The sequence below is a fragment of the Miscanthus floridulus genome, chromosome 9 (genome assembly GCF_019320115.1).
Source record: "Miscanthus floridulus cultivar M001 chromosome 9, ASM1932011v1, whole genome shotgun sequence".
Taxonomy (NCBI): Eukaryota; Viridiplantae; Streptophyta; class Magnoliopsida; order Poales; family Poaceae; genus Miscanthus; species Miscanthus floridulus.
The window spans coordinates 88,448,615-88,461,221 of record NC_089588.1 but is presented as its reverse complement, the minus strand read 5'-3'; the positions used below and the strand labels follow the sequence as shown (position 1 = coordinate 88,461,221).

The 12,607-nt window shown below is 50.5% G+C and overlaps 1 protein-coding gene and 1 pseudogene across 1 annotated transcript; one reads left to right on the top strand and one right to left on the bottom strand.

Moving 5' to 3' along the window:
• Positions 1-3,144: 3,144 nt before the first annotated feature.
• LOC136482341 (pentatricopeptide repeat-containing protein At3g09650, chloroplastic-like) lies at positions 3,145-5,720 on the top strand (annotated as a pseudogene).
• Positions 5,721-8,482: 2,762 nt separating this feature from the next.
• On the bottom strand, positions 8,483-9,359 carry LOC136483913 (protein SMALL AUXIN UP-REGULATED RNA 51-like). The gene has a single exon (XM_066481088.1). It carries the CDS (start codon positions 9,357-9,359, stop codon positions 8,766-8,768), a length of 594 nt encoding a protein of 197 aa, XP_066337185.1. The 3' UTR covers positions 8,483-8,765.
• Positions 9,360-12,607: the final 3,248 nt, after the last annotated feature.

Here is a 12,607-nt window from a genome sequence, read left to right as displayed (position 1 = left end):
GCGCAGCTGCTTTTCAACTGAACAGATTGGCTAATGTTGATTTCTGGCTCTGATGCATGCTTGCTTGCACTCACTACTATTTGCACTTGCCTTCTGATTTCCTCCTGCATTCTCGCTTCAAGGTTTTTTTTTCTCGCTCCTGTGCTTCACGCACCGCTTCCTCCAACCTCTGGAGCCGCTGTGCCTCTTCTTCCTTCTTTCTCTGGCGGCTTCTGTAGGAAGGTCTGTCCTGAGGGAATCCATGCTCCCACGAGACACTTCCTTTGCCTCTAGTTCGGCCACCATGTTCAATAGTTCTGATGGCGTATGTCAGCTCATCCTTCTCTCTGTTGGGCCTGAACGCACCACTAGCAGTAGCTCTCTGAGCATAAAACAATCTTTCTGCTGCTTCTTGCAGTCTTGCGCCATAAACGCACTTCCCTGTCTCCTGGTCCAGTGTTCCCTCATGAGCAAAAAACCAATTCTTTGCACGTTCTCCCCACTCGAGTGATTCTGGTGTGATACCCTTGGCAAGAAGGTCTGCTTCTATTTTGTTCCACTTCTTAATGGCAGTCGGGTAGCCATCTGATCCTAAGTTATGGTGGTATGTCTTCTGTTGGGCATTACGTTGGTTCTTTATCATCCGACTCACACCCTCTTCCGAAGTCTTGTACTGTACAAACTCATCCCAATAGGGCCTCTGCTTTGAGATCGGGCCTGGGACTGTAAAATCTGGTGCTATGTTCTTCTTGACATACGTCGTGTATAGGTGTTTCTTCCAAGTCTGAAACTGGGTGGCCATCTTCTTCATTGCCCAATCCCTAACTCGCTCCTTCAATTCATCATCATCTATTATATCATCGTAACCATCTGTTTGGAGCGTGAAATATACCAATACATCTTTCCAAATTAATGTCTTGTCATGATCGGAGACAAAACTGATATGAGGAGCATTGGTCTTCTTCTTCCATTCGCGGGTACTGATCGGGAGCCGGTCCCGTAAAAGGTAACCACAGTGGTGCACGAATTTCATTTTATTCGCCCCCCCCCGGTTCTCCTGTATCCACATTGAATTCCGAGATGATGAAGCGGCCCTCCAATGGCTTTTTGGGACCTCGAACATTTTTACTCTTCATTGTAGTTGTTGATGTCGATTCAGAGGGCTACAAAACATAAACATTATTTTTAATGTCATGAGCACACATAAGACATATGATAATATATATAGCTAATAATAAAAAATATATACTTGGCCAATATGTTGTTGCTCATTTTGTTCAAGAGCTAAGTACTAACTCCCGTCATCTGCATCCTCTTGCACGTTATTTTTAGCACCATCATTGCCGGCAACTTGAGTGCCAGTGTTGATCAAATTCATCATCAACTCCTCCTCATCCATGTTTCTCGGGTTGGCCATCTAGCTTCAAAAAACAAAACCAATATATAGTACGTCAAATCTTTGCTTACATGCGTAAAATCTTCCGCCGTATAAACCCTAAACCCTAAACGAGTAGGTTTTGATGGGTGAAGGTTGGTTTGTATGATAAGAAGAATCAGGAAGCGATTAGGTTTTGGCGGCGATCCCGCCTAAAACAAAAGGGGGGCGTCGCTACGCATTAGGTTTTATTAAACGGAAAATAGCGAGCCTCGCCTGAAAGAAAGGGGGCATCGTTGCGCGTCAAGTTTCTGAGAACAATAAACGATGAGCATCGCCTAAAAGAAAAGGGGGCGTTGCTGCAAACCAAAGTGACAACAAAATCGCACTGCATCCTAACTCGTCGAGTAAACAGCTCCAAATAATATTTACAATGATTGGAACCCTCGAAGAGGTTCACAACAACACGCCAAATTTACAACAAAACCACTTCAAGCACACTCTTCATAGACTGAGCTATATCCTTCATAGACTCAGCTATATCATCCACAACCACCTGCAAACCAACATTCACCCACCAAAAATGATCGAACGAGGGCGGCGTAACCCTAAACCCTAGGGCGAACGAGGGCGGCGGTGCTCCGCCGTATAAACCCTAAACCCTAGGGCGAACGAGGGCGGCGGTGCTCTGCCATATAAACCCTAGGGCGAACGAGGGCGACGGTGCTCCGCCGTATAAACCCTAGGGCAAACGAGGGCGGCGGTGCTCCGCCGTATACATAGAAACGCATGGCGCTTATACATAGAAATGCATGGCGCTTATAGATGGCACGTATACACTGGATTTTTTTTTGATCTGTTCCTTTGGCGCTTTCTTTCTTATAATAGTTAGCGTGACAGAGAATAATGCCCGTCTGAACGCCGTGTGCGACGTGACATGAAAATTAGCTAAGTATACGTTTGGGTTTGTGATCGATACACACATTTGTTGACGTACGTACGTATGCAAGTGACAACCAACAATGTTTCGCTACTGTATCAAAGCATGCACGTAGGAATAAAAGAAAACGTGAATAACATGTACGTACGGTTACCATGATCGTTGCCTAAAACATATGTACGTAGTGTTTCATGCATGGAGATCGATGGAATAGGATCGGAGCAAGCACAGCTAGCGTACCTCGGGCGGCCGGCGGTGTGGCCGCGTGTCTGGCCGGGGCGAGGGTACCGGCCGGCGGTGTGGCAGCGCGTCTAGCCGGGGCGAGGGTACCGGCGCGGTGTGGCCGCACGCGCGCGTCTGGCCGAGAGTACCAAACAGGCCCACTAGTTATCCTTTTACTGAATGACACTAGTTATCCAGTTATTGAACTAACACAATGACCTAGTTGAAACTTAGTGTTGTTGCTGTTTTTATAACGCACTCAACATGATTGGAAGAGGGGAAAAGGCCCTTAAAGCCATATGGTAACAGAGATAGGAAGGTAGTCCTGCCTCTTCCAGTCTTCCCCATTTTGCCATGTATGATGCTGAAAACAAGCTTCCCATTTCTACAAATTCGAAAGTACAAGCTACCACATAAGATAATATAGAGCAAAAAAGTAATGTCTGAATTATAATAGGGAGAATTGGTTCTGTAGCATCAAAAGATCACAAGAATCAGAAAATACCACTGAAAAAGCTCCGTCACGTGAAATACCATCGAAAGATGTAAGCGTTAACCGAAATTAACATTCCGTCATGTTCAGTCAATTTTAGGGTAACCGCCGTCATCTCCACCCGCACGAGCATGCGCTGTGATGCGCCCTTCTTCCTCCTCCGTCCATTTGCTGCCCATGCTCGTCAGCTGTGAGCAGTGTCGCCTCACCGCGCCACCGTCCTCACGCCCGCGAGCACCGTGCCGCACCGCCATCCACATGTCGTCCGCGAGGAGCTGGAGGTCGCCGGAGTCGAGTAACCACGTGGTACTCCAGGGATGCTATGCTGCACGCGCTACTCGCTCCAACTCCTCCAACCCCATCCCTCCTTCCCCGGTGGCGCCACCTGCTCTTGCTCATGCTCATGTTCCCCGCCTTCTTCCTCCTCCGGCAACCAGCACCAGAGGCTCCATCCGCCAGCCGCCCTATCCCCAGCTACTTCCCGTTCCACCCCGCCACTCACCCACACGCCTGACCATGACGAAGATGGCGCCTCCGATGACGCCCTCCTGGCGCTCCTCCGCGCCCATGACACCGATGCCGCCTACAGACTCTTCTCCTCGAAGCCTTCTGCCCTCCCTTCCTCCCCCACCACGGCCTCTCGCCTCCTCGCGCAGCTCTCCTTCAATTCCAACAGCCCCAATACGTTCTCCCGCGCCGCCTGCCTCCTCCAGAGCCTCCGCGCCCGCGGCGCCCTCGACCTCCTCGACGCCAACTCCCTCTCCCTCGCGGCCGCGGCCGCGGCTGCCGCCCGCTCTCGCGACACCCGCCTCGCCCACTCCCTCCTCCTCTACATGCTCCGTTAGGGCCTCCTCCCCGACCGACGCGCGTACACCACCGCCGTCGCCCACCTCACGCCGCCCACCAAGGCGCTCCGCCTCTTCGACGCCATCTCTGCCACCTCCATCGCGCGCCACCAGAGCTCGTCTACCCCTCCTGCCTCCTCGACGCGGCCGCATTCAACGCAGCGCTCAGCGCCTGCGTCGACGCCGAGGACTGCCGCCGATTCCGGCAGTTGTTCGACGCAATGAGCGAATGGAGCGCCGCCGCCGATGCGCTCACCTACAACGTCGTCATCAAGATGTGCGCGCGCGCCGGCCGAAAGGACCTCGTCGCGCGCGTGCTTGAGCGCATGCTCTCCTCCGGCCTCGCCCCCTGCGCCACCACTTTCCACTCCCTCGTCGCCTCGTTCGTCGGCTTCGGTGACATCACCACGGCGGAGAGGATCGCGCAGGCGATGCGGGAAGAGCGCAAAGACATATGCTCACTGCTCAGGGCTGTCGCTATGGATTGCGCCGGTGCGACTGACGTCGAGGAGGGTGCCGCGCTGCTGGACGACATTGTTGCCGGGGCCAAACAGGGACAGGGCTCAGATGAGGTGCCGCTGCTCCCCAAGGCTTATCTGCCCAACGCCAGGGTGTACACCACGTTGATGAAGGGATACATGAACGCAGGCCGCGTCGACGATGTCGTGGCCGTGCTGCGCGCGATGCGGCAAGAGGCGCTGATGGTACCCGCAAGCCGGTCGGACCATGTGACTTACACGACGGTGATATCAGCGCTTGTCGGTGCGGGCGATGTGGCGCGCGCGCACGTGCGTGCTGGGCGAGATGGCCGCGGCCGGAGTTCCAGCCAACCGTGTCACCTACAATGTCCTACTCAAGGGGTACTGCCAGCAGCTATAGATCGGCAAGGCCAGGGAGCTCTTTTAGGAGATGGTGACGGACGCCGGCATCCAGCCCGGCGTGGTGACATACAACACCCTCATGGACGGGTGCGTGCTCAGCGACGACAGCGCGGGCGCGCTAGCCTTCTTCAACGAGATGCGGTCATGGGGCATCGTGCCGTCCACGGTGAGCTACACGACGCTGATGAAGGCGTTTGCTGTGTCGGGGCAGCCCAAGGTAGCGCACAAGGTGTTCGAGGAGATGGAGCGGGACCCCAGGGTGTCGGTGGACAGGGCGGCGTGGAACATGCTCGTGGAGGGGTACTGCCAGCTGGGGCTGGTGGAGATGGCGAAGCAGCTCCTTTAGGAGATGGTGACGGACGCCGGCATCCAGCCCGGCGTGGTGACATACAACACCCTCATGGACGGGTGCGTGCTCAGCGACGACAGCGCGGGCGCGCTAGCCTTCTTCAACGAGATGCGGTCATGGGGCATCGCGCCGTCCACGGTGAGCTACACGACGCTGATGAAGGCGTTCGCTGTGTCGGGGCAGCCCAAGGTAGCGCACAAGGTGTTTGAGGAGATGGAGCGGGACCCCAGGGTGACGGTGGACAGGGCGGCGTGGAACATGCTCGTGGAGGGGTACTGCCAGCTGGGGCTGGTGGAGACGGCGAAGCAGGTGGTAGAGAGGATGAAGGAACGCGGCATGCAGCCGGACGTGGCGACGTACGGCAGCCTGGCAAAGGGCATCACGATGGCGCGCAAGCCAGGGGAGGCGCTGGTACTCTGGAACGAGGTGAAGGAGCGGTGCCTGGAGGAGGCTGACGAGGAGCTGCTGGGGGCGCTGGCGGACGTGTGCGTGAGGGCGGCCTTCTTCAAGAAGGCGCTGGAGACTCGGGGAAGGAGGGATGGGGTTGGAGGAGCTGGAGCGAGTAGCGCGTGCAGCATACCACGTGGTTCCTCGACTACGGCGACCTCCAGCTCCTCGCGGACGACATGTGGATGACGGTGCGGCACGGTGCTCGCGGGCGTGCGGACGGCGGCGCGGTGAGGTGACACTGCTCACAGCTGGAGAGCATGGGGCAGCAAATGGACGGAGGAAGAAGGGCGCATCACAGCGCATGCTCGTGCGGGTGGACATGACGGCCGTTACCCCAAAATTGACTGAACGTGACGAAATGCTAATTTTGGTTAACGCTTACATCTTTCGATGGTATTTCACGTGACGGAGCTTTTTCGGTGGTATTTTCCGATTCTTGTGATCTTTTGATGCTACAGAACCAATTCTCCCATTATAATACCCCTCAGAACACTAAAAACCCAACATGCTATCAAACTGGATATCGATGTGGCAATGAATTGCGTATTAAGCTCGTCCTAGGTCGAACCCTCAAGCATACGTCCCTATCGATCGAACACGGGGAGGACAGATGCTATAGCACTTCATGGCAGTATCGCACTAGCAGCAAAACGCAAAAACAACGGGGAAACACCTCACCTCGGAAGGCACGGCGGCTTCCACGGCGACATCCACCTCACAATTGTTGTTGGATGTAATATGGGCTTGGCCCATATAATATTTAATGAATCAAATAAAACTCTATGGTGCGTAAGTGTTGCATGGTTTAATACCATATGTGATTTTGACTGAACGCTGACTCAGCTTATATGGTTGGAAATTATTCATCTAAATTGAGAAGCTGAGAAAAGGACAATGGCATGCCACACACGCGTGCCGCCGTCGCCGCCGGCCGAGCCGTGGCAGGCGGCGAGCGGGCGGGCGTGGCCAGTCTTTTACCACTTAATCCACATAACAACGGGAGTTACTCCCCTTGATGGTGGAGATGAACTGATTAGTTACTATCTCTTCCGCTTCCGTCTCCTGGGATTCTCTGCTGCCTCTCTTCTCCTCGTCCATATATCCGAGTCTTCCATTAGTCCAGACCTGGTACTTCCACAGCTTTCTGGTTTCCCCGTCCCGTACCTCTGCGCGCACAGAGTAGCGGGAGAGCAGGTGCCTCCGGAACCCTCGTCCGGGAGAGCAGGTGCCTCCGGAACCCTCGTCCGCTAGAGAACCTTACACGGGGTGCGCGGCGATTAGGTTTTTGGGGAGCGATCCGTGACTGCTTGTCCACGTACATGTTCTTCTCGGTGATTGCCTGCGGAACGTCAAGGCGTCTTCTTCCTAGTGATCCATTCGTGGGACTGCACTGCGAACATCGTCTTGCACCGACTGTGGTCCACGACTTCAAGCAACGCACTATGTCGACTAGTGCGAATGGAGCCTCCGATGCTCTCGGCATGGGACCCTCCGCTGGGTACACTCTAATCTCTGTGATTACTGTACTCGCTGCTACTGTGTTCATCTATATGTTATCACTGCATGCTATAGTGTTCATTAGAGATATACGCATGCACATATATACCGTCACGAACCTGCTGATGTTACTTTTCTGGATTAAACTGATAATGAAAATGCCTAAATTTCTAACAACCATTCTCCGTGTCTGGGTCCCTAGTCCGCACGCCAATCCGGTGGGCGCCGCATGCTGAAGGATCCCACGCGTACAGCCGCGATGCTATGGCGTCCCACGCGGCAGCGCCGCCGCCGCCGCTGTCACGTTGAGAGAAGACAGGGTGAGAGTTCAGAGGCACCTACTGCGCCGGAGAGTAGGCCCGCTTCAGAGTGGGCCGCAGCTTCGTCCTCGAGGAGGTGGAAGTGGAGGAGGGGGTGAGAGCAAGGGATGGGGAGGGCGAGTGGCATCCGCGGAGGCGAGAAAGCGGGGTTGCCGCCGCTGGGGAGTGGCGGATGGGTTGCAGGGACCCCGGGGGCGAGGACGGCGGCGGCGGCGCGGTGATGCGAGTCATCGGCGGTGACGAGGACGACGAGTGTAGTGGGAACGGTCGGGAGGAGGTTATCTCGGATGGAGTTACAATTTTGATTGGATTGAGATTATCAAAAATGGTTTCTGTGTCATAGGCCCATCTATAAAACCCAAAACGACACATCAAGGGCCCATTTAGAAATTGGCCCAAATATAATTGCACAGTACAAGGATACAATATATAGCAGCCTAGTAAAAATAAAAATAAAAACAAGAAAAAGGGCAAAGCAACTGCTGTGAACATTTCTAAATGGTTTCTCTAGTTCTCTGCCTGCCTATCTCTAGTCTCTGGACATGTGTAGTCACTCAAAGGATCCATATAGAGGACAGCAAAACGTGCAGCCAAAACCTCTGGCGTACCTCCGTCACATGGATGGCATGGTCACAACGTCGTGAATCCATGTGTGTGTTCATGAGTCGATGCAGCGGCGAACGAAGTGCAGATCTGTGAGATGATTCATCTGTCTTGGTTGTTCAGTCAGTCTGAAGTGGTGATTCTGATAGCATATCGTGTGAAGCCCGGTTGTACACAGATTTTCCATATCTGAAGCTTAAGCTACAGGGTTTAGGCATCCCTAAGACAGCAAGATGCAGAAAACATGAGCTAGGATCTTGTCACATGAATGATATCAGTATTAGGATATGTGTGCTTGTCACCTTGTGGCTTGTGCTTCTTTTCTATCTTGGAAGTCGTTGGTATCGAAAATAAAACAAAGCAACTATGAAAACTGTGGTCATAGTCAATACTTCTATTCTATTTGCAGAGACATAGGCACATAGCAGTCATACCATACCAAACGACAAACCAGTGATGTACTACATAAAGATAGAATAGCAATTACTGCAGATCAAGGATGACAAAAGACAAACGGAAAGGGAAAAAAAATCGAATCTTTCAGCAGTTAGAGGTAGCTCCTCCTCATTGCCTTTCATAGAACACAGAAAACCCTTCGTTTCCACATCAAATTTTCCATAATTCGTTTCATCCATGAGGGCTGCATTATCCGGTCCAGATCAGCTCAGTTCAGCAGAAATAAAAATCAGGCAGTAATTTTAATCCGCGGGGGGAGATACTATCGACTCATCCCTCACCGCACCACGTTACAAAGAACAAGGGGAAAAAAGAGGAAGAAAATATTCCTTTTTGTTTTGTTCTTGAGCTCCACCTATCTGCAGAGCGGGTTGTTGGGCGTGCCAAGTCCGACCTCGTCGGCGGCGTACTCGACGCTGCAGTAACACAAGGCGGCATCCTTCTTGTTCTTCTCGACGGCCTTGAGGATGGACTCGAAGACGGGGAGCTCGCAGGGGATGCGGAGCACGCCCTCCTGCTGGAAGCCGAACTCCTCCTCAGCCTCCCGCAGCAGCGCCGCGAAGGCGCGGTGCTTCAGGTACTCCATCGGGATCACGAACCTCTGCATCGCGGGGCCCACGCACACGGCGAGGTGGCCCTTGGGCGGGCCGTCCGTGAAGGAAAGCGTCCGCTTCAGGAACTTCTTGGCCTTGCTCTCGCCGGCATTGGCGCCGCCGCCGGCGGCGGTGGGCGAGCTTGGCTCCTTGGGGGTGACCGAGAGCTTGCGCCACTTCTTCAGCATCTGCTGCATCCGCACGATCTCAGTGATCTTGTTTGACTTCTTGGCGCCGGACTGCTCCATCTGCGCTTCTTCTTTGTGCTGGGGACGATCTGGGGAAATTTTCGGCGGGTTTTGAGGCGCTCTCAACGAGTTCGTTTTGATGGTGTGGTGGAGCTCTGCCGCGCCCATCGAGGGAGTTTTAAAGGCAGGAGAGCGATGGGCCCCACCGCCCCAGCTTAGGATCTTTTCTCTGGTGGGTCCCACTTTAGTATTTTGTTTTTTTTGGTGAATTTCTCCCTGCCGATTATCTTAAGCTCTACTGATTCAAGCAAACTGTCAATTAGTTTAACCGGTCAAGAAATATCTTCTCTCTCCATCTTCTTAGGCATGATTTTTAACTGGTCAAGAAAGCTCTTCTCTCTCTCCATCTTCTAGGCATGATTTCGTCCGTCATTTCATCTTTCAAACCTAGTGAGGATAATAATGTCCTAAATTTAATCAGATTTATAGAGAAGATTATTAATGTCTACTATATCAAAATCGTAAATCATGAAAATATATTTCATAGTGAATATGATTGTTCTTTTTATACAAACTTGATCAAACTCAAAATGGTTTGACTTAGGATAACTAAAAATCTCTTATTTTCGTATTAAAGAAGTAATTAATGAAGCTCTATGACATGTGGACCCATGTTAAGTTCGACCATTGGATATGTTGTCTATATCTTCGGTTGATGTGTATGTTTCTTATAGATAGCGACTTTACCACTAGAGACATCCTAAATTGCCTCATTTTCTACTATATAGAACAACAAGAGCTGCCCATGTTCGTGTTGGAGACGGTAGTGGATCCACCGCACGACAATCTTTGATCACCACCTAGGCTCGGCTAAGCACAAAGGGAATTTATTTATTTTTTAAAAAAGAACACATTTTTCAAAATAATTGTTTTATGTAGTCGTAGTCTTCTGGGTCCTTTTTTTTTTAAATCCGCCACTAGCTGAAGACACTCAATATATTTCTTGATCGTTGTGACCTTGCAATCTCGAACAAAATGCTAGCTTTGGGTCAGTATGTGAATGGACAACAGGTATCGAAAACTTGTTGCTTTTCGGTCACTCGCTAAAATCCATGGAAAATGGATCCAAAACCACTACTTTCTCTATTTTAAATTATAAGACATTTTGACTTTCTAGATTTATTGGTTTTACTATGTATCTAGACATAATATATATCTAAGTGTATAGTAAAAACTATATATCTAAAAAAGTCAAACAGTCTTATAATTTAGAATTGAGGGAGTACACATCTATCGTCACCTGAGCTAAAATATTCAACTGAGACAAAGTGCCCCTACCTATCTCGGGAGCAATAAATTTGAGAGTGCCTAAAATATCAAACTAGTCAAATAAAATTTATTAACATCTTGATATTGCATTTATTTCAAATTTTAAATGTTAAATATAAATTTTTTTAGAAAATCCTTAACCAAACTTATATAAGTCTTAGAACGAATGTATGGTTTGTAGAGTAAAGTTAACTTGTGAAAGAGAACTAGCGGTGCTCTCTTCTAGTTGATGTGTTGGAGAGGCTGGATAGATTTCTCGCGCGCCATGCCATTGCCATCTTGGACAAAATGCTGGCCTTTGCGGTCCTCGTTCGCTTCGCTGAAAAAACAAGCCGAAACACTGTTCTGGCTAATTTGTTGTGAGAGAAAAATACTGTTCTGGCTAAAAAAAACAAAGCTAAAATGTCCAACAGGGCCTGCATCAGTCCGTAGATGTGCAAAAGTTATCCAAAACTCGTTGCTTTTCTGACGGCGGCTCTGTCAGATCTAGCGAAGGGAAAATGGGCAAATCTACCGTCACCTGAACTGAAATATTCAGTCAAACGAAGCGTTGCCGGTCTCCAGAGCGTTTTGCCAACAAGCAACAGCCCGGCCGCCTTGCTCCGGAAACCGCCGGCCAGTTGGCCAACAGTTTCCCCCCTTAGCTTCTGCTGCAACTGTAACAGATCTACAGCAGGTCGGGCGTGTCAGAGCCTCTTGCGGTTTGGGCGGCCAGGAATCCAGCGAGACCTGCACTGCATGCATATGCGTCGTGTCGTCGTGTCGAGTCTACGGGGTCGCTCCATCGTACAGTACGTCTCGTTCTTCCTGAGCCGGGATCAGAATATGAACACACGGCAGGTGGAAGAAGAAGCTACTACTAGGCACTAGCTACATGCATGTGATGAACACACCTAATAATGCACCAGCCAAGCACTAATTTCCTGAGCTTAATTAATTAGCCAACCAGCTGCCTGTGATTGCCTTGCCCTAATCATTTTGGCGGTTGGCAATGGCAGCATTGACTTGCATAAAGAAAAAAAAAAGTGGCCTGCGCTCGTTTACTTTAAAAATGTTCCCCCGTCAGATTTCGGCATCTACGGCGTCGTCCTCCCCATACTTCTCTCCGTTGTCGTCCTGCGTGCACCGGCGCAACCGCGTGCTGTCCCGTACGAAACGTACCACATGATCGGTGGAGTGTTCTCTACTCTCTATAGTCTGTCTGTCTGCTCAGATCGGTTGGTTAACCAAAGTCTGAACACCGCCATGGCTGGCCGGCGCAACAGCAAGTGTGTCCCAAATCGCAATGCCAACGGGTTCGTGTTCGTTGCGTCGTCAACGTCGTCGTCTTGTTCTTCTTCTATATCAAGGAGTTGCTAGCTGGTGGTGACGGATTTTGTTCGCGATCGAGGTTATGATTTGCATTAGTTGGTAAGAACGATTACTTGAAAGTTGCGACCACGACGGGAGGCAGAACAAACTAATCATTTGTTGCCGCGTTCGGTTAGTTAGTTAGTGAGCGGCAGATTCCGATCCTCTTTCACCTTTCTGCATTGTTATTAGCCTGCTCTGAGAATTTGGCCTCTTCCTCGCTATCGGTCGATCGATAAGATACAAGCTACTCCCTCAATTTTAGGTGTTTTTATCTTTTTTAATATATTAATTTTATTATGTATCTAAACACAATGTATATCTAGGTACATAGCTTGACATGTACCTATGAAAGATAAAGCAACTTATAGTTTGAAATAGAGAGTACACTACACTACCGGAATCCTCAATTTTGCCGAGTATTTTTATGTTTGTCGAGTGTATTTCCTCGGGCACTCGGCGAACCAGTTCTTTGCCGAGTGCTACGCTAAAAACACTCGGCAAATAGAGGGTTTGCTGAGTGTCAAAAAAAAACACTCGACAAAGAGGGGGTTTGCCGAGTGTTAAAAAAAACCACTCGGCAAAGAAATAAATTTTTTTTTCTGGAACAGAAGGAGAAGAAAAAAAAATAAAAAAAACTTTGCCGAGTGCTCAGATCTAGAACACTCGGCAAAAAAAAGAAGAAAAAAATGAAAAAAAACTTTGCCGAGTATCCCGATCTGGGACACTCGGCAAAC